Source organism: Juglans regia, chromosome 9 (assembly GCF_001411555.2).
Source record: "Juglans regia cultivar Chandler chromosome 9, Walnut 2.0, whole genome shotgun sequence".
NCBI lineage: Eukaryota > Viridiplantae > Streptophyta > Magnoliopsida > Fagales > Juglandaceae > Juglans > Juglans regia.
The window spans coordinates 18,226,599-18,253,864 of NC_049909.1; the positions used below are offsets into that span (position 1 = coordinate 18,226,599).

General features: G+C 35.4%; 2 protein-coding genes across 3 annotated transcripts; both read right to left on the minus strand.

Annotated features, from left to right (window-relative positions):
• Positions 1-5,070: 5,070 nt before the first annotated feature.
• On the minus strand, positions 5,071-7,386 carry LOC109005467 (B3 domain-containing protein Os03g0120900-like). 2 transcript variants are annotated; one of them, XM_018984431.2, is made up of 2 exons: positions 7,312-7,386; positions 5,071-6,911 (listed from the first exon to the last, which is right to left on the minus strand). In XM_018984431.2, the coding sequence occupies exon 2, from the start codon at positions 6,873-6,875 to the stop codon at positions 5,631-5,633; it is 1,245 nt and encodes a 414-aa protein (XP_018839976.2). In that variant the 5' UTR covers positions 6,876-6,911; positions 7,312-7,386; the 3' UTR covers positions 5,071-5,630. The 2 variants fall into 2 exon arrangements, with proteins under 2 accessions (XP_018839976.2, XP_035549656.1); XM_035693763.1 differs by lacking the exon at positions 7,312-7,386 and adding an exon at positions 7,001-7,215.
• Positions 7,387-23,281: 15,895 nt separating this feature from the next.
• LOC118349436 lies at positions 23,282-23,620 on the minus strand. The gene has a single exon (XM_035693868.1). The coding sequence runs from the start codon at positions 23,618-23,620 to the stop codon at positions 23,282-23,284; it is 339 nt and encodes a 112-aa protein (XP_035549761.1).
• Between the last annotated feature and the right edge of the window lie 3,646 nt (positions 23,621-27,266).

Consider the following 27,266-nt stretch of genomic DNA (forward strand, 5'->3'; position numbering starts at 1 on the left):
TATATATTATAGGATCGATCATGATTATCACATATATATTTTTTATATCTTAATATACGTGTGATTTAAACTAGTTTATTTGTACATAGTATATATAAATACTTTACTTTTCCATTTTACTTGTAGCGAGCGGACTATTATTGACTAAGTGAAAATTGTATATTTTAGAACTTTTCCCTTCTGACCTTCCAGACTCTTCCTCTGCTAGGGCTTTGACCCTTCCTCTCCCTTTAGGGTTTCATCGTTACATGGTATCAGAAGTTTTCTCTTATGGCGCCGAGTCACAAATCGGTCTCTGAGGATTCTACGAGTCCCTTTTTCCTCCATCTTAGTAATAGTCTCGGTGTTCTTCTTGTTACTCAGCCACTTGTCTGTGACAACTACCATACGGCCTGGTGCCGTTCCATGGCCATGGCTCTATCGGCGAAAAACAAACTTGGTTTCGTCGATGGCTCCATCCTCAAACCCTCGGATTCGGCTAATCCAATTCTCTCTCATTGGCTTTGCTGCAATAATATAGTGATATCTTGGTTTTTAAACTCTATTTCTCCTGATATCTCTGTTAGTATTTTGTACATAATTACTGCGCATGAGATTTGGTTGGATCTTAAGGAACGTTCTTGTCAAAAAAAAGGTCCTCGTACTTTCCAATTATAGAAATTCATATATGCTCTATCTCAAGTGAAACATTCTGTGAGCACTTATTTTACTCGCCTAAAAGTTCTTTGGGATGAGTTAGCAAATTACAAACATGTTCCTACTTGTTCTTGTGGAGCAGTATGTACGTTAACCTATTATGTTCAACATGAGCATGTTTTACAATTTTTAATGGGATTGAATGAATCTTTTGCCTTTGCTCGTGCTCAGATCTTACTTATGGAGCCTTTAATTATGCCTATATAAGAAATTTTCTTCTTGAAGCCAATCAATCCCAACTAATTATTTAAAATGGGACGTACATGGAAAGAAGGTTAGCTAGAGACGTTGGTTAGTTTAGTTTTGAAATCAAAGATGAAATTGAGTAACCATGAATATCTCATCAATTGGGATATTGGAATATAATAAGCAGGCGGGTTGCTTCAATTGGCCGCCATTAATTAATATGGAAAAGTCATATATATACTGATCAATAGGCCGGAGGTTGCTGCAGGTTGAAGACGAAGAGAATGGAAAAAAGAAATTAAAGAAAATAGGGCTTAATCATTTCTTTCAGGTATATATATATGTATATTTAATAACCATAAGTTTAGTTCAATCTTTCATGACCGGAGGATAATCATTTTTCCGGAAAATGGTTCCATGCATAATGCATGGCAAGGTGATGGATGTCATGTAGGTTACCATTATAACAAATAAATAAATGGTTAGTTATAAATATGATATTATTTGATGTTGCATGTTGTGAAATCTTGCTGCATGCATGTAGTGAAATATAGATCATGTACTGATCAGACATGATCATATATATAATTAATCCCCAAAATGAAGTATGGTTGGTTGTTAAAGTTGGAGGCCATGCATGAGGGTCATTGGTTCAAGATATCACGAGTATTTTCAGTAATACTACAAATGGCTGGGTATATAACACACACACACACACACACACAGACATGACACACATGACGGGCAGCATCGTGAACCTGCAGGAAATAGCCTTAACTCAATCAAACAGAGAAACATGGACTTTGCAATAATATATAATAATATCATCATCGTAGGACAATTTCCTTCAGTAATCACCACATGATGAGATACTGCGATACTTACTAATATATATAATGCCCTCGCGTGCTAGCTGCAAGCCATGCATGCATTTTAGTGTACAATTTTCGCAATCTGATCTCTTGAATAGGTTGAATATCCAATTAGCCCTAATTAGTCCGAGATTCAGGGGTCAATTAATAAAGGCCGCCGGCCGGGGTACTGGAATTGTATTCAAGTTGTTATCTAATTATAAGATCATTCTTTATGCAAATGATCGATCATGCCCGGTCCCTTCAAACCCAGTAAAATTACAGAATATATATATATATATATATAGAAGTATCCAATTAATTTGGATAACCATGACAAGCTAGCTAGCTAGTTCATATATACTCAATAAACATGCATAATCTAGTGATCATCAGCTCATGCTTTATACAGTACATGACCTATATATATATATATGTCTATGTGTTTGTGTGTGTGTAATTCACTGAAATCCTTCATGAGTTTTTGGCTTCAACATGCATGGAAGCTCATGCACCATGCATGGATCTTGTTTAACATATAAAAACCTAATGATCTTCAGTAGATATTAATTATGATCAGTTAGTCATGAAAATCATAATCAGATATTTCTGATCTCGGCTCCAACAATATACCTTATTCCAGTCAAAGAAAAGAAACAAGAGGATAACTTAATTACCATGCATTTCTGTACCTGAGAATTGTAAAACCAATTAGCTGTTTTCAACCTAGCTAGCTAGAGCTATATCTTGAATTAATACTTGCATGAATTACAAATTAATCTTGTGATTGAATGTAATCTAGAGTGATCTGTCTCAAACATAATACTGCTTCCGCATGAGTACTGGTACTTTACCATGCAATATATTATGCAAGCTGCCGGATATTATATATAAATGTTGTACGTCTAGTATAGTAAACGAAAAGAAAAAGGAAAAAAATTCTGAATTTTTTAGGCAAATATGCATGCTAAGCTAGTACATACTTGCAGACTGATTGCAATATTGATCCCTAATTCCCTGCAGGTATACTTCAACCTGTGATATTATGCAGAATTAACATGAGGAGTATAACTAGTAGCTAGTTCATGCACTGGTCATGACCTACCTCTCTCTCTCTCTCTCTCTCTCTCTCTATATATATATATATATATATTATATCTAGTGTAAACTATGAAGTATTTTAATTAATTCAGTACTTGTCAGCATGATATATAATCTGAAATGATCAAAAGACTGATCAATGTCTTACACTATATGTATTATATCCATTAATCTCAAGTGTAATGGAGAAGATCATATTCTCCTTAATGGGGAAGATGTCTCAAAAATATATATATATATATATATATGCAGCTTGATCAGCCATTCAATGAGTGTATATATATATATATATATATATATATAGAGAGAGAGAGAGAGAGAGAGAGAGAGAGAGAGAGAGAGAGAGAGAGAGAGAGAGAGAGAGAGATATTGCTAGGTACAAGCCTTATATATGAAGTTGATCTTGTACATGATTCTCTGCCCTCTTAAGTATTAATATTTTTGGCAGTACCATCACACAGTATGAAACATGAACAAGTTTAATAACATGAACTCAATTAGTTATAATATGTTAATTTCAATTATGATGCAACACAGGCGATTATAATTAGGTCATTCCCATGATAATATTGTAGAAGGAGGAAAAAAATTAAAAGTCCAATCTTTTCTAATGTCATCTAATTTATTAATTATGCAGTAATATTCAAATTACAGATCAATATATATATATATACTAGATCATATATATTTTAGGCAAACAAAACTCCGTGTGATTTCTAAGATCATGAAGCAAATAGTGGTCATGATTGGTGAGACAAGTTTCATGAAATTATCAAAGCAAGCTGGCATGGTTCAATTCGTAATATCCAATTTAATTGTCATAAGGTCCTCGATCAATTAATTTGATCAGTTAATTTGACGTACAGTTGTTAACGCGAGTAGGTAGTACTGCTACAATAAATCAATAGCGAATGTGCAATATCCTATATAGCTATATATATATATACTAATTTAATTTCAATTTGATATTGCCAGCTCTGAGCATATATAATTAATGCATGTGATGATGCGTCATGATGGGCCGGGATCAAATTAATAGGAACGTACGTATATATAAACTACTAGTACTGTACAGTACCAAATGATAAATAATTTGTTAATTGCGGCATGCATGCACAGATCATCGAATGAATTCCAACACATGCGAATAATTAGGAACTTTCAACGTGGCTAGAGAGCTGGTTCATGCATCAATATTTTACCCCCATTTCGATGGCTTTGTACAAGGACGTTGTACATAATATATATATATATATATATATATATATATAATAAAGTCCAGTTTGGAATGTTGGTGGAAAAAATAAATAAAAGGCTGCTTAACTGTTTAGTTTGTGACCAGTAGTACTGGAACCAACCAGAATAATTAATCGTTAACCTTACTAGCTAGTTTTAATTTCAAGGACGACATAGACATCAAGCAGCAAGCTGCTAGCTAGGTTACGACAAAAGACAACTATATATAATCATGATGATGATAAACGAAGCAAAACTCAAATTAAAGAGCATGAAGAGACTGCTAAAATTCTAATGTTCGAGTTGTCTGTCCTAGTACTCATGATCATGTATATATATATGTGTGTATATATATATATATGCAAGTCATGACTTTTGTTTTGCAGCGCAAGTGATATATATATGATCATATATATAATATATGGTACTGTTTCTAATTGATTAATGAGAGGGCGGCATACGTACAGTGAATGAACAGTTTTTGAGGAAGAACTTGGAATTAGTTCTACAGTGAGTTCATGAGAAGGGCATGAAGAGATATATCATCGATCGGCGAGAGACTCAAACTAAATATATAGTAATAAAAGCAAAACATATTGAATTAGCTGGAATGATATAATAATATAATGGATATATATGCTCAACCCCCTCCCAGAAAAAGAGAGACAAAGATACTGCAGAAATATCAGATAGTAATGGTACCTTTTAAGGCTCTGAAAACTTTTTCTGCAACACCTGCGGGTTGTGCCCAACGAAGCAGCGACAAGAACATCAACCTACCAGGGTATACTACAAGACTTCAATAACATCGGGCGGGTAGCTTGCCGGCCACTGCACACGTTGGCTTGATCAGCAGTCAGGAAAAGTTGTTATAATTAATTAGCAGCTTAATTAAAGAACATTAATATTCATGTAAACAGAGAGGGCAGTAGAGAGATCAAGAGATGATCTATAGTTGGTGAGCCAAAGAGAACAAAAGATACATGTTTGGAAATAATCCGAATTCAGTGGGAAACCATGGCACCCCATGGCTGGGATACAGATTGGGGAAACTAGGCCCTGCAGAAGAAGCTGGAACAACGCATGAAATCGGGGAGCAATGATATATAGGTGGTAGTACTCTACGTCTTCATCCGGCCAATATATAATATATATTTATCTATATATTATGAAAATTATCATGTGTCATAAATATTTTTACATGAAGTTAATAAAAAGAAGACATTAATTGATCATGGATAATATATAGTGGCTAGCTTCGATCTATCGATCTCCAATGGCCTCTAATTAATAATTTGCTTATGCTGGCTAGCTAATTCTTCATAAACGTACTGATCATTACTCCTCGATCAAAACCCGCCTTCTGTACGAAACTGAATCAAAATCAAACATTGTCGATCCCGTTGTGCATTTTGTAGGTCTTGATCATGAGCATTGAGGGACAAAATAATCAAATCCAATTAAACGAATTACTTGAAAGTGATTAGGCTGCATGTGTCCTGGTATTCTCTTCATGTGTAGGACTCGGTTTAAGACCTCTTGATGAATTTGGTGGTGTCTCTAGATATCGAAATCTAAGGACATTGAAGCCTTCCCTTTATCGAGAAAGTTCGTGGGCACGGTTGGTAGTGGCGTACCATTGTATGGCCTGAATGGGAGAACAGATTGAGACGAAGACGAAAGTTGGGAAGGCTGCAATGTCATGGTAGCATGGGGACCTCCTATTGTGGTGGAGGACAATATCACGTCGCATGCATCCGACTCCGATATTGGGCAGTCCATGTTTACCCCAAATAGCCTCAGTCGCTTGGCTGCCACTTTTCCTTGTACGACCGGCACCGACTCGAACACCAAGGGTGGCTCAACCGCACTAATATTCCGCACCAGCCCTAGTTGTTCATGTGATTGATCATGATGGCCGTGGTGGTGGGGGTGCTGCTGTGGGGATACTGCAGCTGCGGCCGATCTCATGTAAATCAGTGATGGGTTTACCATATAATTACAGTAAGCGCTACTGCCGTAGCTGTGCCGGTAAGGATGTTGAAGATTGACATTATTGCTGCTGTTCACATTCATCATCTGCTGCGACGACAGGTGCAAGTGGTCCCTCGGTCGCATTAGCAAATTAGGACTGCTAGTACTCCAGGCAGAGGGGATAGAACGGTGGAATGAAAAGTAGTGGCTCGGCAGATTGGGAAGAGATGCCATCGGGTCAGGCGCGTCAGGGCGGCGCCTCCAGTCAATGAAGAGACGATCTTTGCCTTGCTCACCAACGCCGCGCTGAAAGGACACGATGTCCCCTGCATCGAGCTTCTTCTCCTTCACGAAGCGGCTCCAGCCTTTGGTCATGACGTAGCTCTGGCTGCTGTTCCAGTAAGAGTAGCGGAACCGCCAGGGCTTCCCGTTGCGATCCTCGAAGTTGAGAAGGAGGCCTTTCTCGTTGGTTGTAGAGTCGAGCGGGAAGTACTTCTCGGCGTGCTGCTTAGGGATTACCAGGCGATTGAGTTTGCCCACATCGCTGGGAGTTACAACCTTATCAAACATATGCTCTTTCTCCATGATGTTGTTGCCTCGCCCGGTAATAGTGCTCCCGGATCCAAGGCCATCGTCCTGGGAGTCCCCGCGTCTGACATCATCGTCCTCGTTTCTTGGGGACATGTCCATGAGCTCGTGAAGCTTATTGACATGATCGGAAGCAGCTTCGTAGGAGGGGGAGGAGGAGGAGTAGGAGAAAGGGAGCTTACCTCTCACCATGTGCTCATGTTCTTCACAAGACAAGTCTTCTCTGGGTGGCCTCAAATCCATGTTTTGTACTCGCCAATTGAGCTTCTCTTGCTGGATCTGCAAAATTTAAGTTAAGAATAAGAAAAATGGAGAGACCAAGAAGACGGTGGGCTTTGGAGGAGCTACAGTGAGCAACACGACCGTACCAAGTCGTCTTCTCCCAGTTCTCAAGGTAAAATCTTTTTTTTTTTTTTTTTTAATTAATGTTTTGTAGGGTTAAGATTGTGATCGAAAGCACAGAGACAGACCAAAGAGTAACACAAGGGTAGCTAGCTCTCAATACATGAATGACGGCCGGTGCATTCTTGTTTGACCAAGAACACTCCAACACGAAACTATACACCCCATGGACGACATTTCAAAGAGTGTAAAATTCCTCTTGTTGTTGACCTTGGGAAAGGAGAGAGAGAGAGAGAGAGAGAGTGAAAATAGTAAGGTGTTGCTGTGATTTTCTTACCAGGGTTCCTCCCTGCTGGAAGCTTCTCAAGTTGGGCGATTTCTTTCGCTGGATAAATTCTTTCCTTTCTATCTTTTCTCTTTAACAGACTGAGAAGAACAAGGGAGTCAGGCCGGGAGAGAGAAAGTATAAGTAGGACCCATGTATTATCTGGTTGGGCTCATGTGAGCTTGTCCCTGTCATCATCCTGGCCGGTACTGTACATGCTATTGATCATACTCTCTCTTTAATCTCTCTCTCTCTCTCTCTCTCTCTCTCTCAATTTCCCCCTAACATTAATATTATTGATAAGGGCCCAAATAGCCAGCCATCTGTTTTGAAGGGAACAAGCAGCTCGTAATTGAATTCCCCAACTAGGATTTTTATTGGCGAACCATATATTATTTTTTACCCCTTATAATCTAGCTATATCCTTCCAATTTTGATGTTTTTTGCTTCACCTCGATCGATCTTCTTCCTTTGTGTTTGGGGCCGGGGATCGATCATTATGTGTTGGTTGCCTTTAAACCAATATTAATATCACTAATTTATTATTAAAAAACAAGTAGCTATTATATATATATATATATAAGAAGTGCTACATACGTATAATTATAAAAATATTTCATAAAAATAAATTAATAAATTGATATGATTTTATATGATATGTTAAATTTACTTTATAATAAAAATAGTTTTACAATCTAATATCTCATATTAAATCACGTCAATTTGTGAGTTTACTTTTATAAAATATTTTTGTGATTAAAACATTTATATACATATATAATTTTATGGTATTTTAAGAGTTTTGACTTGCTTTCAATTATTCCGTACGGACCATCCTGACTATGAGCTAAATATGACAACCAAGCAAGATGAAAAAGATTAGAGCTATTAATGCAAAGCAAGTATATATATATATATATATATATATAGCGAAACACCATTCTCTCTCTCTCTCTCTCTCTCTCTTCATAAGTTTAGATCCCTAGCTAACAAAAGGTCGAATATTAATTATGTGATATATGGCCCAAATTAAGAGTAATAATAATAATGACACATGCATGTGGCACTACATATCTATAGATACTTAGGCCCTATCGAAAAGCTAGTTGCGTTCACTTGGCTAAAATTAGCAGTACTATTAAATATTATTACTCGAGTCTCCATCATCATGTGATCACTTCTTCTAATTCTTTTTTCCACATGTTTATCCAGCTACCTACGAGTACTGTACGTTTGGGGTTATTGATCAAGCTGGGCTATTAATTATTAACATGATCACGCACTTGTATTTTACGATCGAATGCCCTCGATCGATTAGGTCTATATATATATATATGATCATGTAACAAAAAGATCATCCTAAATTGCAGATCAGTACACTTGCTTGACCTAATTGTTCTCCAATATTGTCTCCAAAAATTTCAAAAAAAGACTTATTTGTGAGCAGTTATTAATTTCTTGTTAAAAAAATGCTACTCTCACCATTCCATTCTATAGCTGTAATTTTTTATTTTATTTTTTAATTTTTTTACTTAGTAATTAAGGAAGTATTTTTTTAATAATATTGTGATTTTTTATTTAAAATACATGTATGAAAAAGTAAAAAAAAAAAAGTAATCCTATAACTAATAGTACCTCCCAGTGCGAGCTGGCAGGAGCTAGGAGTGGTGGCTATAGAGCCACCCTTCCTGTTAAAATGACTATTTTGTACTAAAATGAATATATTGTCATCACAAATAATTATTCTCGTCGTAAATAATTCATCATAAATACTCATTCTTCTTGTAGTAGACGTTGTTTCGCTTCAAAGTGATCAGATCACCTAGCAATTAACAAGTGATAGATCATGAAAATAAGGCTCTATATATATATATATATATATATATATATATAAAGCACGAAACATGCATGCAATATGTATGTGTGTCTATATATATATATAATGGTATTTCTTCTAGCCAAATATTAGGTTCGGATATAAATTAAATTGTATCTGATGATCATGTACGTACGTACTGATCTATCTCAGGCCAGCTTTATACCTTCCAATATTTATGATTTTAAAATGGTACTAATGATCGATTTTCATAAAATTGATGAATATCACCAACTCAACCTGTGGATTGAGATCTTCTTAGTACAAATTAACTTCATCGTGAGAAGCAGGAATTAAATTTACTTGTTCAAATCAGAGATCATTAGATAATAATTAACAACATGCATGTAGTCTTCGGCTCCATTTACATAGTAAAAGTGTTCTAAATTTTAAAACAATAATAATATTAAAAAATAATATTTTAACAATATTTTATTTAAATTTCATCTCAACTTATCTCATCTCAACTCACTATATATACAAACGGCACCTAATTCTAGCTACCTAGCACTTGGAATTACTTAATAATTTAGACCTCGATTATAAAGCTGTACAGCCTGTGCTCATGCATCATTAATAAGTAGTATTAAAACGAGGCCGTACTCATGTATACCTACGTACGTATATATATGTAGTATACCCCTAATTTTGTAAGGCAATTTGCTATATATTAATTATTTTTAATCCCAAAAAAAAAAAAAACGTAGCATGATGCCCTAGCTAGCTAATTGTTTGATCGATCCAACCGGCCTGCAGGGTTGCTTGTATTATATATATAAATATATATATATATATATATATATATTTAATATTATTCCTCAATCGGTCAATAAACTTCCCTTTCTTAGTATTATTGTACGTGATTAGGTAGGACACAGACGATAATAAGGTTGTATTATATATATGCTTGCAAGAAACTTCCCGGAAGAAGAAGTACACTTGTCTTATATATATATATATATATATATATATATATATATATACACTACAACAGAAAGGGTATTTTGGGACGAAAATTTTCGTCCCAAAAGACCCCAATTTCGTCCCGTAAAAATTTTTGGGACGAGAAAAATTCGTCCCAAAGTCGTTCCAATATCACTGTGCCAAAAGGTATTTTGGGACGAAAATCACCATTTCGTCCCAAAAAATTTCTTTTGGGACGAAATTGAAGGAAACCGTTCGAACACGTTCGAACGAAAAAATTTTTCGTCACGGTTTAAATTCGTCCCAGAAAATAGTTCGAACGGGAAAATTTTTAAGTTCGAACAGTAGTACCCTGTTTGAACGAGTTCGAAATATGTTCGAACACACATGAATTCGTTCGAACGTTATGAATTGTCTTTGTGTTCGAACGTTAAATGGTCAGGTCGAACGCGCTATATAAATTCGAACGGTATAGGATATGTTCGAACAGGACTGAAATTATTTACGTTCGAACGTTGTGTGATCGTTCGAACGTATTGTCTACGTTCGAACGCTATTGTCGTTACATAGAGTTCGAACGTTTTACGTTCGTTCGAACGATATCTCTTTAATTTAAATCAATAATAGAAAACCAAATAGACATTCATACTATTTGCCACAATACATTAGAAACTGTTTAACACTCACAAAAGTGTGAAAATAAGCGCAAAGTAAATAAATAACAGTCGAGACAGGTATTGTTCGTACATAAATAGATAATCCCAAAATCCATCAGTTGTTTGGAGGCCTGTACTGTTGCATAAGCTGCTGCATTTGGAGTTGCATCTGTCTTCTGAACTCTTCTTGTTGTTCTTCATGTTGTTTGAGGCGCATCTCCATATCTGCTTGTTTTGCCAATTGAGCCTCTAACTCATGCTGTCTTGCAGTCAATTCTTCGATTCTGGAATTCGCATTCTCTAGCGCTATAGAAGTCATAGATGCATTCCCAGAAGAAGAGGAAGAGGGACCAGGCTTTACACAACGACCCAAACCCCTCAAATATCCTGAACGTTGACCCAGGACTTGTGTAAAAATCTCAATATCACTTGTTGAGGAATTTTGATCTGACGCAGATTCAGCACGTAGGGCAACCATTTTATCCTAGCCATATATAAGATAAAGAATTAATATCGTCATAAATATTCTAATATATTTAATTCAAACAGGTTATAAAACTTACATAATTTTCACGGGCATCAGGATGAGTCCACTCTCCATTACGATCAGTGTGCGATGCAGCATATAATTTTGTCAGATCATAATTAGTATCTGAATCTTGCTACAATAAATGTGTTAAAGATATAAAGTCATTATGATGAGTCCAAATAATTAACTATATCCAATAAAAAAAATAGCAATACCAATTTCTGAGAAAGACGATGGAAAGATCTTGAGCCTGCATGATGATTAATCTTCAATTTTGATCTATTTGTTTTGTTTATAGAACTTCGCTCCTGCAAAGAAATTGAAAATATTATGAAGTGAAATGACAGATATGACAAGTAAAATAATTAAATTTCATTATACCTGATATGATGGATCCTCAAACATGTCACAAAGTTTTTCCCACTCAGAAGGTCGGACATCCTGGAAAGGATGTTGGCGTGCATCTTCCTTCTTCTCAAACTTATTATAATGCTCATGACACCTCGCCTTATATTTGCGGAATGCATTACCCATAAGCTCTTCCACAGTCTTACGCTCCTCTCTCCGACCAAAATTTAATTCGAAATCATCCTTAAAAAAATAGTCACAAACACATTATCATTTATAATATTCTAAATTTAAGTAAAGTATAGGAATTTATTCTACTAAATCAATATTTTAAATATTACCAAACAACGCTTCTTGATAAGCTCTTTAACATCTTGGGGGACTTTCTTCCATGAAGTCGTTGCCAAAGGTGCGTAAGTTCGTGTAAGAGCACCCACATGTGATGCAAGCCAAGCTGCTGGTTGTCCTTCGCCCCCAGTATGTTCGTCAGGAATGTTAACCTTGATCTTACCCACCTTCCGATATTTTTCCAACGTCACCCCTCTAGTGGTGCCTCGACCTTGACGAGATTGTACTGTAGATTCTATAAAATATAACATTGTAATCAATTGCATTTATATTTCTATTACAGGACCTTAATTAATAACTTTTATGAGTATTAAATTTTTACCTTGTTCTGTAGAATCAATCTCTAATAGTGAGTCTGAAGGAGAGCTAGGAACAGGTGGAGATGGGTTGCGAACTTCCTTCCTCTTTGGCGGTTTAAACTACTGATACATTCAATAAGTAAAATATTTGTCATCAAGTGGAATGTTAACACTTAATTGGTCAATCAGAATCTGTATCAGTTTCATTTGACAATTCGCTCTCATCATCTGTAGATACTTCAGATGATTCAACATTTTCCTCAACTGTCGTATCAACAATTTCAGCCTCAATATCTTCTCTATTTAATGGAATCATCTCATACTGGCTCAAATCCACAAACAAATTTATCGCGGGTTGACTCTCTTGGTATGCTTCTTGAGTAGAAGAGTCATCTTCTTCTTCATCTTGTCCTTCCACCTGAGGGATAACATCATATATATTTCTTGGAGAATATTTTTGAACTACTCGCCATTGATTTCCTAACTTCGGGTCATCTAAGTAGAATATTTGAGATGCTTGAGAAGCCAAAATAAAAGGATCATCTTCATACCATTTTTTGATGTATTAACACTCAAAAAATATTCATCATCACGGACTCCAGTACGAGGATTGCTTAAATCCCACCAATCACACTTAAACAGATACACCGCAAGCTCTCCCAAATATTTCATTCCAATTATATCGACAATAACCCCATAGAAATCAATATTTTCTCCATCATGACTTCCTTCGACTAGGACACCACTATTTTGGGTTTTCCTATAACAATCTCGATCCAGTGTGTGATACCTACTTCCCCGAGAAATACATGCAGAATATCGAGCAGCGCGTCTCGATGGGCCACGCGCCAATGCATACAGTTCATCAGATATATCATTTGGATTATTCGCATGCAATTGTACAACCTACATATTGAGTAAAGCATATACTATATCAAAGTTGAAATTAATATTTTTTCATTTGTTATTGAGTAACGCATATGTAATTTCATTACCCGTTCTTCAAACCATCTCGGGAACTCCTCTTCATGTTTCTGGTTTATATCATTTACTCCTAGTTCCTTGAGCACGTTAATATGATCACTGAAATTGATGATTACCACAAATATATTATATTTTGTATTTTTTTCCCTGACGTAATGAGGCAATTTAAATTAAGAAAAAGTTATAACTTACTTCAAGTAGTTCTCTATCTCAGGGCAATTGTTCAGCACGTACCACTGAGCTTTCTCGAACTCTCTTCCACACAAGTCATAACCACGCACTGCACCAATTGGACGAACTTGTTGGGAAAACACAGAATATATAGTCCGTTGTCTTGCTCGGTCAACGTCAAAGTTTCTTTCTGGCCGATCAAACCGAGTGTCAACTCCGTGGAAATATTTGGAACAGAAGGTATGCCACTCATCGTCAATATATGCTTCTGCAATTGATCCTTCTGGACGGGCCTTGTTACCCACTGTACGTTTCAACTTTCCAAGAAATCGTTCAATGGGATACATCCATCTATATTGAACTGGTCCTGCAAGTCGAGCCTCACGTGGCAAATGAACGGCTAGGTGAACCATGACATCGAAGAATGACGGTGGATAAATACTTTCTAGCTTACACAATATTATGACAATTTCTCGTTCCATTCGATCCAAAGCTTCTACATTCAACGTCCTCGCACATAAGTCTTTAAAAAATGCACCCAACTCAGTCAAAGCCACACGCACATCTCTGGTCAAGTACCCACGGATACCAATAGGCAAGATACGCTGTAAGAAAACATGACAATCATGACTTTTTAATCCAGTTATTTTCCAATCATTTGTTCTCACACACCTTGTTAGATTCGAGGCATAACCGTCCGGTAATTTGATCTTCATTAGCCACTCACAAAATGTAACCCTTTCATTCCTTGACAATGTATACCACCCAATCGGCATGTAGACAGACGAACCATTTTCTTGCAACTGCATTTCCCGTCTTATTCCCAACCGCTTCAAATCCTTCCTTGAGTTTATTGTATCCTTTGTTTTTCCTTCAATTGACATCAATGTTCCCAATACGGATTCGCAAATATTTTTTTCAATATGCATAACATCAAGGCTATGTCGCAATTTTAACTTCGACCAGTACGGGAGTTCGAAAAATATACTCTTCTTTGTCCAATTCAACTCATTCGTAGCTCGTTTTCTCTTTCGTTGTTTTTTACCAAATTCATTACAACCAACATCTATAAATTGTGCAAGTACATCTTCGCCAGACAAATATGGTGGAGGTTGGCCCCATTCAACAGTTCCATCAAACATTCTAGAATTTCCACGCCATCTATGGTCACAGGTAAAAATCGACGATGACCCATGAAACATAATTTCCTCCCGTACGTAAGCCATTCAGATTTGGTATATTTGTTACAAGTTGGACATGCCATTTTCCCCTTAGTACTCCAACCTGACAAATTCCCATAAGCTGGAAAATCATTTATTGTCCACAACACCGCAGCATGCATCTTGAACGACTTGCCTGTTGACGAATCAAATGTGACAACCCCATTCTCCCACAAATCTTTCAATTCTGCAATCAATGGCTGTAAGTGTATGTCTATATCATTTCCCGGTGACCTCGGACCTGGGATGAGCAAACTCATCATGAAATATGGATCTTTCATACACTTCCAAGGTGGTAAATTATACGGCATAAGTACAACTGGCCAAGTACTATGACTAGTACTCATGTTCCCAAAAGGATTAAATCCATCTGTTGCCAACCCAAGTCTTACGTTACGCGGTTCTTCAGCAAACCATGGGTGTTCCTGATCAAATTCCTTCCACACCTGGGAGTCAGCAGGATGTGACAAAATATTCTCGTTCCTTACTCTATCTGATGAGTGCCATGTCATATCTACAGCCGTTGCGCGTGACATAAATAATCGTTGTAATCTAGGTATCAATGGAAAGTGGCGGACGACCTTTTGCGGAACATTTGCCTTGTCCGATGTCCATCTTGACTCGTGGCATATAGGACACTCGTTCAACTGCTCATTCTCTCGCCAAAATAATATGCAGTCATTCGTACATGCATGTATTACGTTGTAATCAAATCCGAGTCCTCGTTTCAACTTTTTTGCTTCATAGAAGTTACGAGGTAAAGTATTGTCTGTCGGCAGTGCCTCTTTAAACAGCTCAAGTAACATATTGACTGCCTTAATAGATAATCGACACATTGATTTTATGTGAAGCAATCTTACGGTAAACGACAACTTACTATGTCTTCTGCATCCTGGATATAGCTCACGCTGTGAATCATTCCACAAGCGTGCAAAAGTGTTATGGCCCCCATCATTTGAGCTTAATGTGTCCGTGTCACCTTCATCCACAAACATTCCCGCACCGATGTCACCTAACATTTCCTCCATATCCTCATCGTAATCATCTCCAACAATCTCTGGTTGTACATCTTCATCGATCTCTTCTTCTTCATGTGGAGCCTCAAATGAAGTTGGATATGGTTCGCCGTGTAAGACCCAATCAGTATAACCCTTATCAATACCTTTGACAAACAGATGTTCTCTCACCAAGTCTATCTTATGAGAACGCAAATTCCTGCATTCTCTGCATGGGCATCTGATACGCCCATCACTATCACATGTACCCAATGCAAACTCCAAGAATTTCTTAACACCTTCAGCATATACATTGTAATTCTGACCCAATCGATCGGTAACTCTCATCCAACTCTTATCCATGCCGACTATATTCATTACAAACAATATTGTAATGCATCAGCAAACATCCATATATCATGTACCAATTAATGAGTATGCCACCTTTCACCGGGTAGTTGGTCCTATCCCGTTCGGGATTGTAAGATCATAGTCGCCAACCTATGATCTATTATCTGTCACGTCCAACAAAATTTCGGCAGCATCTCCCCATAGTTCTCCAAATATGCTCGTTTCGTTGTGTGCACTGACGATTAACACATCGTTGCACCATCAACGAAACTGCATATCCAGAGAACAATGGATGAAATGTCAACCTCATAATGTTGGACGACAACAGATATAGTTCTATAGTTTGCGAGAATGATCTTACAATCCCAAACTGTCCACTCTGGACAATTCAAGAGTTATCAATCAAGCATTCATCCGAATTGATAACTCTCGAACGGGTCTAAGGTTTATTTTGATGAACAAAAAATACAAAATATGGTAATATATGTCAAACAATAACAACATATTATTTACACAACAATACAACAAAAACATAATTAGTAGGTATTATTTCAATATTTATTCCAGATTTTAATTTAAATATTAGTTTTACATGTTTATAATTAAGTATTTTAATTTAAAGATTTAGTAGTATCTTAATTTGAATATTAAAAGTTATTAATTTATCTTGAAGTATTTAAGTATTATTAAATCTTAATTATTTTTATTTTAATTTAAAGATTTAGTAGTATTTTAATTTGAATATTAATTTTATTAATTTATCTTGAAGTATTTAAGTAGTATTAAATCTTAACTATTTCTATTTTAATTTAAAGATTTAGTAGTATTTTAATTTGAATATTAATTTTATTAATTTATCTTGAAGTATTTAAGTAGTATTAAATCTTACTATTTCTATTTTAATTTAAAGATTTAGTAGTATTTTAATTTGAATATTAATTTTATTAATTTATCTTGAAGTATTTAAGTATTATTAAATCTTAACTATTTCTATTTTAATTTAAAGATTTAGTAGTATTTTAATTTGAATATTAATTTTATTAATATATCTTGAAGTATTTAAGTATTATTAAATCTTAACTATTTCTATTTTAATTTAAAGATTTAGTAGTATTTTAATTTGAATATTAATTTTATTAATTTATCTTGAAGTATTTAAGTATTATTAAATCTTAACTATTTAAGTATTATTAAATCTACCAAAATTTATATTTTATTTTAAAATTTTAGTAGTGTTTTAATTTGAATAATAATTTTATTTATCTAGAATTAACAATATTAAATGGTAGTAGTACATATAATTTACACAACTATCCCAAACTATTTGTATTATGTATATGAAATTTCATTACACGTTCGAACGATGATGCCCTATGTTCGAACAAAATTAATACGTTCGAACGGTAATCCTAATCCGTTCGAACGTATTCGTTCCAGATTCCAGTCGTCTTCAACAACGCCGAAAACTCCATTAATTACAAACTCTAACAAACACAAACACCAATTTCAAAGCATACAACTTTCTAACATTGCAAAATATTAAGTTCAAATCATACATTTCTATTTTAAAAGAAATACCTGACAAATTGAAGATGAAAATGAAATAATCCGAGAATAATCTGAAAATAATCACAAACTATCCTACACATATTAATCCGAGAATAATGGAGTGAGATGAACAATTTTTTTGAGCTTAAGGGCTAGTTTGAGAAAGAATACCTCTAATATGCGAAGGGTAATCTTCAGAGCACGGAGCGACAGCGCGGAGAGAAAGGAAATTGTGAGGTTCTGTCGTGTTTTTGAAGAACATTTCATGTTCGAACGGTTATTTACTAACCGTTCGAATGTGAAAATATTAAGCGGGAGACAATTCCCTCCTAATTTTCACGTTCGAACGTATAAAAAGTATGTTCGAACGTTATTAAATTATTCCCGCTCGAAAATTTATCGTTCGAACGTTAATTTCTAACTGTTCAAACGGTATTACAAAGTTTTATTTATTTATTTTTTCATTATAATGTTGAATAAAAGAACAACATTAATATATGTAGACATATTAGATGATACTATATTTTAATTGGCGGGATATTTTCCCACCACTTCAATAATCCGTTCGAACTATAAAAAATTACGTTCGAACGGTAATCCAGCTGTCTTTAATTGGCGGGATGTTTTCCCGCCATTTCCCTTGTCCGTTCGAATGTCTTATTTTACGTTCAAACATTAACATATGCGTTCGAACTGTTTATGAGTACCGTTCGAACACATATCCTTTATGATTAAATATAACTTTTTTCATCATTAAATGAAAAGTACTATAACATCATATGTATTAGTTATATATACTATCATATATAATGTAATATATACTATCATATATATGGTAATCTATACTATTATATAGTATATATAGTAATATATATTATCATATATATAGTGACCTATACTATCATATATATTATTAAGATCATATGTATTAGTAATATATACTCATATATATATAGCCCCAAATATACTAAGGTCACATAATAAAGTCTAGAGAAATTTATAAGATGATAGTATATTATAAGTAATCTATACTCTATGTATATATGTTGTATAATATCATATATAACTTTAGTAGGTAAAGTATAATGGAATATGTAATATGACATATATTAGTTAAGTATAAACTCATACCATATAGTACTACATGCTATTATATAGTACGTTATATATGAGTTATATCTCATATATAACACTTTGATAGTAAAGTATTATGATATATTACTATTATACTATAAGAAAATATTTTATAAGATATTATGCTTTCAATTAAAATATTCTACTATTATAATATATATTATAATATTACATAGTAGATTACAATATATATAATCTACTATAATAGTATATATATTATAATAATTTATATGAATATAAATTGATGTATTAACATTTAATATATTTTTTAATAATATTGTAAAACTTCCGTTCGAACGTGAAACAGTAACGGGCGAACGGTTTTACATTAACGTTCGAACGTTTAATATTAACGTTCGAACGGTTCTGCAGGTATAAGTTTATCGCGGGCTTCCTTCCTCTCACGCCGCCGTCTCCACCGTTTGAAAAAGTGAGAAAACGTTTGAACGCACGCTCTTCACCGCCGTCTTCCGTCGTGATCAACACATACGTACAACATTTGTCCTCCCAACTAAAGGTATGTACTTTCAAACTCATTTTACCGTTTATTTTATAATTTTATGGTTTTATTTGGTTTTTTTCCTTAAAATTATATTTTCTCATTAATAATTACAGTAGAACATCATAAATCTATCGTAGGATGTTTAGGAATGAAGAATACTTTGTTTTTGAGTCGAAGAAACCACGGAATCGAAACATTTTTGAGTATTTTCATGGCTGCTGAGTTGACTCAGCCATGGCCGGGTTAGATCTGTTTTACGTTCGAACGGTATTAACCAGTACGTTCGAACGGTAAACCTGTACGTTCGAACTTTATAGACACGTTCGAACGTTATTAATTTTCCGTTCGAACATATATTTAGACGTTCGAACGGTAATTATTAAGTTAAATCCATTAACATTTTATTATCTTATTAAATTGTTTTCATCGTTTAATTGATTATATGTTCTATCAATTAATTTATTAAATTGCTATTAGTATATAATTTTGTAAATCTTTTAGTCGTAATTAGATTTTATCACTAATCTTGAATGTATATTTTATTTTTTTAATTGCAGGATCATAATAATGTCTTCTCGGGGCCGTAAACGTGGTAGATCAGGGGAATCTTCCATCCAAACAGTTCGAGAGCGGACCGTTTTACTTGAGCGACAGGTAAAACTGTCTGATTTTGTCGCTCTTATATGGGAGGGCCATTCCCTCCCATCAGTATTTAATGATCGTGGTTGGGCACCGATCTTAGATCAGCGAGAAGAAGGAATGGAGCTCCTTTCCTTCATTGAGATCGTTACTGAGTTCTATAAAGAGCTGGGTGCTGCTAGCCCAGACGATGGAGGGGCATATAGGATCTCTGTCCGAGGAGCTCCTGTTATATTTTCAGCGGATGGACTCGCTGCATATCTGGGTATTCCTAGGCTTCTTGATGCCTATCCAACCCTCCCGCCTAGAGAGTCTGGTCCCTCAGGTGATGCAGCTCAGTCTCAGGACGAGGGACTAGATTACACAGATGAGATAGATACACTTGCTGATCACGAGGTCAGGGACTTGATTGTTGGTCCAGATGCTCCAGTGTATGATGGCTCCAAGAGTATTAGGCAGGCAGATTTATCTTCTTTCTTCAAGATTATGAATTTGATCATTGCCAACAATATTGACCCACGGCAGCACAAGACCGAGGTCGGCATGGATCGAGCGAGATTTATGATACGGGTCGCTCGTGGCATCCCGATCGACCTCGTTGGTTATATATTTGAGAGGATCCGATCAGAGGCACGGTTTATTACGACAGATATACTGCCGTTTGGGATCCTCCTCACTCGATTTTTGCTACATGCCGGGGTTGTGTCCGAATCTGCCGAGCGTTCTCGATTTCCGATGGCACCGATCAACAGCACCACCCTATCACGGAGCACGGGACACTCTAGATTTCGTTTTCGTGGAGCTGTTCCAGATAGGGCTGAGATTCAGAGAGATGGGCAGCCAGGAGATACTGGAGTATCGGCCGGTGAGACATCTACACAGCCTGAGACATCACGCACATATATTCGCGAGGAGCTGGCTGACATATTGCGTGCTGAGATCGGTGTACACACATCAACAGTGATTGATGCAGTGCATACTGCCGTGTCTGAGTTGCGTACAGAGATTATGGCTACCGTCTCTGGGTTACGTACAGAGGTTGATGAGTTACGTACAGCGATTAATGCCAATAATGCAACTCAGGTCACAGTTAGTACTCGACTGACACAAGTAGAGACACAATTAGCTGCAGTCGAGGATGTGTGTAGAGACCTCGCATCATAGTTTTTATCTTTTATTTATATTTTCTTTTGTTGTAATTATGAACAATATATATGACATTTTGATTGATAATATTTGCTTTATTTGGTTGATTAATATGTATGTGATTGATAATATTTATTTACTAAATATCTTATTTAACGTAAAAGAAATCATTAAAATATTTTAAAATTAATTACATAAAATTAATTAATGAATTTGTATATATGATAGATATTTTTTATATTTTGAGTTTCGTACCGAGATTAAAATTATACCTTCGAATGTATAAATGTGGTGCTTGAATATGTTCTAACTAAATATATTCCGTTCGAACGGTTTAGAAAGCTTCCTGCCAGGATTTGCCACCAAATATGTTCCGTTCGAACACAACAAATTATCGTTCGAACGTTTTTGAACTTTTCCCGCCATAATAAAGTAATTATCCGCCAAATTTTACTGTTCGAACGTAATTTTTCACGTTCGAACGGTAAAAATTTTTTGGGACGATTTAATTCGTCGCAGAAAAAACTGTTCGATCGGTTATTTTTACGTTCGAACGGTTTTCTAAATTCATCGATTTTTTGGGACGAAATTTAAATTTCGTCCCAAAAAATGACTTTTAGGGACGAAAAAAATTTCATCCCTAAATAATTTCGTCCCAAAATCTCAAATTTGTTGTAGTGATATATATATATATATTGTATATATGTATGTATAAGTAATTTCATCGATCGAGTTAATTAAATCAAGTAGTTTACCTAGTTGTATAAGTACGTACCCATTTGATCTGCATTGATTTTGGTTAATTTCGATCTTCGTTAGTATACGTACCGTTTTGTCAGTAAATTGTTCGTATTCCCATGCTATTATTTTTTTCCCAACTTAGGTAAGAATTTGTATGAATCCAAGCTAATTACGAATATACATCCAGGGTAATGTTATATATAGTTTTGGAATGTGCAGTTTTTGTGTACTTATTTTGAAAAAAATTAGGAGTCACTATTAAAAAAATAATTTTTTTATGTAGATACTAGATTTACTCATTTTTTTTGAAGGGAATATGCGAGAACTGCGCACTCAAGAACTGCAAATATCATTTCTAATACATTAATGAAGCTCAAACAAGCATTATAGATCTAAGTCCTATATAATATCCTAATTAATCATGCACATTATAACAATTACTTATATCATATACTCGCCTGATTGAGGAGACGCATATAGCCAAGGAGTATACTAAGTTACAAATGAATCTAGCACGCATTTCTCAAAATTAAATTAATTTTACTATATTTATAAATGATATTGTGACATGCATTAATAACGAGATAATTGAGCTCCCGGCCACAAATTAAGATAATCAGCATGATGATCTCCTTAATTATTAAGTACCTAGCCTTCGAGATACACAACTCAAGCATGACATGAAAAAGGCCGCATGCATGCATGATCATGATGCAAATCCAAGTTGAAGGAACAATCGTTTCATACGTTCAAGATTTGATCTCCAGATAAGATTTGCATCGTAATTAAGCCATGATAGATATTCCTCCAGATAAGAATTAAGCTGCATGCGAATTTGATGCATCAATATCACCACCAACCAAATCGAACCGTCCACGGCCGGTTTACGTGCTTCCACGCCACTATATATCATAAGCTGGCCCCATTAATCTGGGCACCAATCACATGCATGCCATACCATTTGGTCCAACCCTATGGTCCACTTGCTACGTACTGTGGTCTCTACTCTCTAGTACTATCTTTGAATATATATATAGATATATATTGAATTGAATTAAGAATCTTATGTTACAAAAGATACCTTTTTGTTCGCAAAGACTGAGGTAGCGAGTAGCTAGCTGATCAACCAAGCAGCTTACTGCTAGCAGCTGCTGCTGCTGCTGCTGCAATATTATATATTGGCAATTAGAGATTTATATATATTATATATATAATTAATTAGGCGTTCCTGGTACTGCATATATATATATATATATATTTTTTTTTTAAAAAGAGCCGGTAGCCATATGGAAGTGGCCCCGTCCCAAGTTTATTAATAAGTCCTCACTTATGACGGAGGAATACCGTGGTTACAAGCCAAGTATGAGGGAGTTTACAGAAAACCTCCCAATAACAAACCAACATAAAAACCAAAACAGCAAGACAGAAACTAACAGGCCTATAAAAACCTAAAGATACGAAAACTAAACAGGCCTATAACAAAACAAACAAAAAAACATCTAAACAAACCTAACAAATAAACAAAAAAAAAAAAAAAACCGGAAACAACAAAACCAAACCTGGACCGCAGACTAACAACGCAAGTACGGAATGCCAAGAAAATCCAGCCGCACAATACCTTTTAAAAACCTGGGAAAATCTTGATTGCCGTTATACGTGACATTCAAACCCATTTCACCTTTTCTAGCAAGAAAATCCGCTGCACTGTTACCTTCCCTCAATTGATGAACCACAACAAAATTAAGCCCCTCAAGTTCCTTGCGCAAAGCCTCCCAAAAATCCCAAAGATACCACACAGAGCATTTACCCATACAAAGCCAATCAACAACAATTTGTGAATCACTTTCAATAATCACATTACTCAAATGGAGCCGTTTACACAATCTAATACCATCCAGCATAGCTTTCATTTCAGCGCCATTATTCGTTCCCACCCCATAATGGGCAGAAAAAGCCCCTTTTACCAGACCATTCCAATCTCTAATAATGCCTCCCCCTCTCGAATTACCCGGATTACCTCTACAACTCCCGTTATATATATATGTTTCATGAATACGTGTGACGTATCATTCATGCATGCTACGATGGTTGTACTTATTTCTGATCTGCATAATTAATAGATACTAGTTTTCTTTTAATTATCTTTATCATAATCTATTATAAATTAAAATTATTATAACATACTAATTAGTATCTTATATGCTCATTGATATTTCGTCATGAAGATTTAAATGATTTGTACAAGTTCTAAATAGACAAGTATCATACAAGATTTTATAAAAAGGTAGACATCACCTTGAAAAAAAAAACTATTTTTTATTAGTGGTAATAAAGTATAGAAGAAAGAGTGCAGTCCAAGTGTTTGCTGAAATGCCTCAAAGGGCTCATTTAATCTTGTGAAAAAGATATTTCCTTACATCTTGGCCATGCCATTTACATCATTTATACAACTCAATACATAACCAACTACTCTCTATCATTGTGACACATGCACCACATAATCTCATCCTATTTTTACAAAAATATTCTCACTCTTTAATTTCTGTATTTTTATTCTAGAAGTTTCTGGACATGTGCCGTATGGTCATTCCTTTCTTTTGGTGCAATCAACTTTATATTTTTCTGAAGATTGACTTGCCTTATCCCCCCCCCCCCCCTATTTTTACAAAAATATTCTCACTCTTTAATTTCTATATTTTTATTCTAGAAGTTTCTGGACATGTGCCGTATGGTCATTCCTTTCTTTTGGTGCAATCAACTTCATATTTTTCTGAAGATTGACTTGCCTTATCCCCCCCCCGACGAGTCAAGTGACACTTGCCAAATAGTGAGACTTGATCGTAAATAGGAAAATCGAGTTGTGGAGAGAGACTTGGTTAAAATATCAGCAAGTTGATCATTGCTGGAAACAAAGGAAACTGTGAGAGTATTGGCAGCTACCCGATCTCTAACAAAATGATAATCTAATTCGACATGTTTGGTATGAGAATGTAGCACTGGATTGACCGACAAATACGTGGCACCCAAGTTATCACACCACAAAGTTGGAGGTTTGGTCAGAAAAATCCCAAGTTCTTTTAAAAGAGATTGTATCCATAAGATCTCACAAGTAGTATTTGCGACGACCTTATATTCAGCTTCAGTTGAGGATTTAGCAACTGTTGGTTGCTTTTTGGATCCCATGAAATAAGATGTGAACCAAAGTAGATACAAAACACATCAATAGACTTTTTATCATCAGGACAACCAGCCCAGTCAGCATCAGAGAAGGTCGAGAGATTAAACAACGAGTGAGTTGAAAAATGCAGACCAAATTGAGGATTACTGAGACGAAGATATCTAGGAGACATTTGGATTCGAATATGACTTGAGATGAGCTAAGATGAGTTGAGATGGATTGTGAATAGTAATGAGATGAGTTGTGAATAGTAGTGATATTTGTGAGTTAAAGTTACTGAATAGTAATGAATAGTAGTGAGATGAGTTGAGATGAACTGAGATGAGTTGAGATGACTTGCGAATCCAAACGTCTCCTAAGTATTTTTTTGACAGCTTGCCAATGAGAATTTTTGGGACAATGCATGAACTAACAGACTTTATTAATAGCAAATGATATATCTGGCTGGGTAAACGCTAAATATTGTAAACTTTCGACAACACTTCTATAAAGGTGAGGATCCTCAAAGAAGGATCCATCAAGTACTGTAAGTTTGGTGGAAGTCGACATAGGAGTGGAAACAGGTTTAGCATTGTGCATGTTAGTGAGATGCAGAATATCATTGATATATTTGGACTGACTTAGATAGAGGCCCTGACTATTTCGAGTCACCTCTATACCAAGAAAAAAATGCAAATGGCCAAGATCTTTAACAGGAAAATAATTACCCAGAGTAGTCATAAAATCAGAGATAAGTAGAGGAGTGTGTGGGTTTGATGAGCTAATTTGGACTCAAGTTAAGTAAATAACTATAAATTTGATGAGGAGTCAATGGATCAGCTCAAGTAGTGAGAGATGTTACCAAAGAATCATAATCGGTGCCCAGACTTGCTAACGGACACATTGAAAATTCAGTCGGGGATAGAGGTTGGCCTGTGGCAGTTAGGGAAGCAACAAGTGTTTTGGCCTTATGGAAGTAGTCGGTGATCGATTCATGGCCCTTCTTAAGTGTAGCAAGTTGAAGCTGAGTTTGCATAATGTGCGTCGATGATTGAGCTATGAATAGATTCTGCAACGTGATCCAGACCTCATGTGCAAATGTACATTCAAGTACCTGTGCCAAAACATTTTTAGATGAAGAAGAGTTAAGAGTCGAAATGATCAATTGATCAAGCTGACACCATTTGGTATACTCAAGATTGGGATTGTCATCAACCATGGGAGGAGGCATAATAGAGGAGTCATCCACATGGTTGAACAACTGATTTCCTTTGAGGAAAGGCATTGTCTGAGCCTTCCATAACAGATAGTTGTCAATGGTAAGTTTAATCGTAACAAAATGACTAGCTGAATTTAGGATAGAGATATTGACAATGGAGGGTGTGTTCTGGGTGGAGGTCTCGGATGAGATGGAGGAATCCATCTGGTTTGTATCTATAAGGGACGACGTGAGTCTTTACTGGTCTTCCGATACCATAATAAAGTATAGAAGAAAGAGTGTAGACCAAGCGTTTGCTAAAATGTCACAAAGGGCTCCTTTTTCCTTGCGAAAAAAAATATTTCCTTACATTTTGGCCATGCCATTTACATAATTTATACAACTCAATACATAACCGACTACTCTCTATCATTGTGACACGTGTATATATCACAAAATCTCGTTCTGGTTTTACAAGAATATTCTCACTCTTTAATTTCTTAGTTTTTATTCTAGAAGTTTCTAGACATGTGCCGTGTGGTCATTCCTTTCTTTTGGTGCAATCAGCTTCATCTTTTTCTAAAGATTGACTTGCCTTATCGAGTGGAACCTACTTTTTTACAAAACATTTGCACGATATTTGTCTATTTAATTAGACTTGTATCTAAAATTACTAGTTCTTTATATTATTAATGAAGGCGGTGGTTGATCATCGTGTATGCATCCGACCTGCTCCATCCGACCTAATAATTAAATAAAACATTGAAAATGTGATAATGAAGAATTCGCTTCCCAGGCCATTTCTGTAATCCATGCTTCCAGAAACTTTAATTATATATACATCTAAGATTAACGACCAATTTATATGTAATAGAATTAGAAATGATAATTAAGGCAAAAACGTAATTAAGGATCTTTTCCAGAAAGAAAGAAAAAAAAACTATTTACTTAATTCATAAATACTGAAGGTGCACGATAAGAATATTGCTTTATTTTTTGGAAGAAAAACTGGGGACATCATAATAAAAATGGGAAAATAATATGAGCTTCTTCTGAAAATGTTTCCATGCATCCATTTTGAGACAACCCAGAAAAAATGTATCATCTTGATTTTGCCGATGGAATATCGGAGATAGTACATGAATAATTAAACTAGTACTGCTGATCTCTCTCATCCTAAGAAATTAATTAAGAGCTCATG